The 3,128-nt window shown below is 59.6% G+C and overlaps 1 protein-coding gene across 1 annotated transcript in view; it reads left to right on the top strand.

Moving 5' to 3' along the window:
• Positions 1-2,169, top strand: part of Dmwd (DM1 locus, WD repeat containing) — an 8,538-nt gene extending 6,369 nt beyond the window's left edge. The window contains exons 5-7 of the mRNA XM_010614645.3: positions 5-266; positions 1,063-1,137; positions 1,464-2,169. Of these exons, the coding sequence (XP_010612947.1) occupies positions 5-266; positions 1,063-1,137; positions 1,464-1,511 (385 nt within the window). The 3' untranslated portion in view covers positions 1,512-2,169. The remainder of the gene's footprint in view (positions 1-4; positions 267-1,062; positions 1,138-1,463) is intronic.
• The last annotated feature ends 959 nt before the right edge of the window (positions 2,170-3,128 follow it).

Genomic DNA, 3,128 nt, shown 5'->3' with positions numbered 1-3,128 from the left:
ACAGCCTGGGCAACATCAGCCGAGGCGGCAGTGGGGGCAGCGGTGGCGACAAGCCCAGCGGCCCTGCTCCCCGCAGCCGCCTGGACCCTGCCAAGGTGCTGGGCACTGCACTGTGCCCTCGCATCCACGAGGTGCCGCTGCTGGAGCCCCTGGTGTGCAAGAAGATCGCCCAGGAGCGCCTCACCGTGCTGCTGTTCCTGGAGGACTGCATCATCACCGCCTGCCAGGAGGGCCTCATCTGCACCTGGGCCCGGCCCGGCAAGGCAGTGAGTCCCACCCCGGGACCGGGACTGGGAAGAGGCACGGGCAGACCAGGCATGGCACTGTCCTGGCTTCTGGCCCTGCGGGAGGAGGGGAAGGGTGGAGATCTTAGTGCCCCAGAGCGAGACCACTCAGGCTTAGTGCACTTGGCCTCAGCCAGCAGTGAGCAGGACAGGGGTCCGAGTCAGCAGAGCCGGGGACCCAAGGCCGGCATCCCGAAGGGCAGCTGACAGGCTGCATGTGGTCTGCTCCTAGCTCTGGTTTCAAGGCAAAGACCATTTCTATGGAGAATCCCAATTTCAGATGGTGGAATTTTTAGAGGCAGAATTAAGCCCCTGGGCCTAGTTTCCAGCATGGCTCTTAGACTTTCAGGATCTGAGTCCACTGTGGAAAGCAGGAGCTGGGAGTCAGACCCCCGGGCTCAAGGCCTGCATGTCTGCTGCCTTTGTGGGCCCGGGGCAACGCACTGCCCCTCTCTGACCTGCCCACCCTGTTTAGGACAGAGAGAGCCTTTCAGGTGGGCAGGAAGGGTACCCACCTCCAAGTGGCTGTGGGGTTGAGAAGGTCACCATAGGGAAGCACAGCAAGCTCAGGGTTGTCTTGGGTGTCTCTGCCCCTTCCAGTTTGGCCTTGGTGCCCAGGATCCCAGATCAGGGCCACAGCTCAGTCCCTTGGGGCTTCCGTGTTGGGAGTTTAGACTCCTGAATTCTAGAACCCAAGAACAGTTTTATCTTGGAGGCACGGGTGGTGGGGTTTGGAGAGCCTGACTGAGTCCTGAAAGAGACCCCTCTGTCTCCATAGTTCACAGACGAGGAGACGGAGGCCCAGGCAGGGGAAGGAAGTTGGTCCAGGTCACCCAGCAAGTCAGTGGTAGAGGTAGGATTGTCCCTGAGTTCTTGCCTTTCCACCGTCTCAGGACCACGCCCCCAAGTCAGAAGGGGACCTCAGCTTCCCCTCCCCTTCCCCATCTCTGCCCGGGATCTCCTGAGAACTGTAATTATTGTGTGACCCTGCCAACTGCTGGGACAGGGAAGCTAGCCACCAGCCGAGATGTGCTTCCGGGGACTAGCTCAGTGGCCTCCGGGCTGGGGTGGACTAACGGGCAAACCCAAGGTAGGAGTGGCCTGGACTCCAGCTGGCGCCTTCCCTGGGCACTAGCAGGTGGCGTCTAATCCCTACTGTCTCCCTCTTGTCCTCCCCAGGGCATCTCCTCCCAGCCAGGGAACTCTCCAAGTGGCACAGTGGTGTGACACCGTGGATGTTGGGGTCTTGTACCCCTTGCTTCCAGCCTCCTAGCCATAACCCATCCTGCTGACCTCATGGATCAATGTATTAAGACTAACCACAAAGGAAGGACTGCTCCGATCTCCCGGCCTGCACAACTGTTGGGGGTCCCCAAAACTGGCTCAGACATGGGGGATGTAGCGGCCCCTGTGACCTCAGCCCTGTCCCCACCCATTGCCGAGAACTGTGATCCTTCCTCTGAAACATCAGTGTTAACCCACATCCCTATCCCAGCATGTAACTGGCCATTCCTGGGGAGAAGCCCTACCACCAGAGCCCCAACTCTGCAACGCGTCCCTACGGTGAGGGCAGAGCCCCTCCTCCATCCCACCCCTTGCTGTCCTCTGTGCTTTTGAGAAGTGTTAAGTTATGGAAGTCCCCAGGGCCCTCCTTGTCCCCCAGGACCTCTTATTTATACTAAAGTTCCCTGTTTGCATGGCGGCTCTGTTCGAGGTGGGCGGATGGGAGGAAGTGTGTGTGTGCTCTTGGCCACTGTCCTAGGACCTGGATTTTACCAAAGGAAGCAGTGGCCAGGCTGCCCACCCCCAGCCTTTGGAATTGCTGGAGCCCCAGAGGGAGGTCATGAGGAGCAGCTGGGCCCTAGAGAGGAGAGTGGGCAGCCAGGAGCCCCTCTTCCATGTGCTCAGTTTTGAAAGTTGTTTTAAAGCACCACACTGTCCAACTCCACTCTTGCAAAGGCTGCCCCGTGGGCCTCCCCCAGGCAGCTCCCACAGGTACCATCAAGGGGGCACTGGAAGTTGAGCTTCAAGTCTGAAGGACTTGGGGACAAGTCCTTGGTACTCGGGACTGGCCCTGCTGTGGCCCTGGTGCCCACTGTCAGGCAGAGGCTGTGGTTTCTAACCCCTATCCATGCTAGAAGGAAAAGCTCCGATCCCTGTTGGAGGCTCTGTAGAGCTACAGGACTGGTGTCTTCCCACTTCCCCCCCCGAAATGTTTCTGTTTCTAATCCCAGCCTGGGCAGGAATGTGGCTCCCCGGCCAGGGGCCAAGGAGCTATTTTGGGGTCTCCTCTGCCTGGGGAGGGCCTTACTGCCACTCACCTCCCCCAGCCTTTGGCCAGCAGGTCACCCCTGGCTCTGGCTCCTGAGAGCCTCCCCACCCCATGCTCTGCCACCCATGCCCCACCCCCTGCCAAACAAAAAGTAGAAAGCAGAGGGCCCAGGGGCTAAATTTAACTATCCCAAAGTTGGAATCCTTCGCTGAGTCACTGGAGAAACTGCCCTAGCCTCCCCCCCCAGGCCTCAACCCCTTTCTCTGCCTCCCCCCGCAGCTATGGTGCTTGAGGGAGACGGGGGAGTAGTTAGTTACTAGGTCACTCAGCCTTGATTGGACCCCTGGGCAATGGCAGGGCTGGTCTGAACCTGTAACATCTTGGGTTCCGCCTCCCAAACGCTGTGAGAATTGAGGTTCTCCAGCCGGTCTAGCACTGAAAGGATTAAAGGTGCCCAGGAAGGGGTTGTTGAGGGGGGCTGTCTCCTGAGGGGTTAAAACTAGGAGGCGGGAGGGGGCTGGACTAGGGGGTGGGGTGAAAAGAGGAGGAGGCCTCAGCCGCGGAGAAGTGGC

This window comes from Fukomys damarensis, unplaced genomic scaffold (assembly GCF_012274545.1).
Source record: "Fukomys damarensis isolate Sample0158 unplaced genomic scaffold, DMR_v1.0_HiC HiC_scaffold_19, whole genome shotgun sequence".
In the NCBI taxonomy this organism is placed as follows: domain Eukaryota; kingdom Metazoa; phylum Chordata; class Mammalia; order Rodentia; family Bathyergidae; genus Fukomys; species Fukomys damarensis.
Note: the sequence above shows the minus strand (reverse complement) of the source record. Positions and strands in the feature narration are given on the sequence as shown.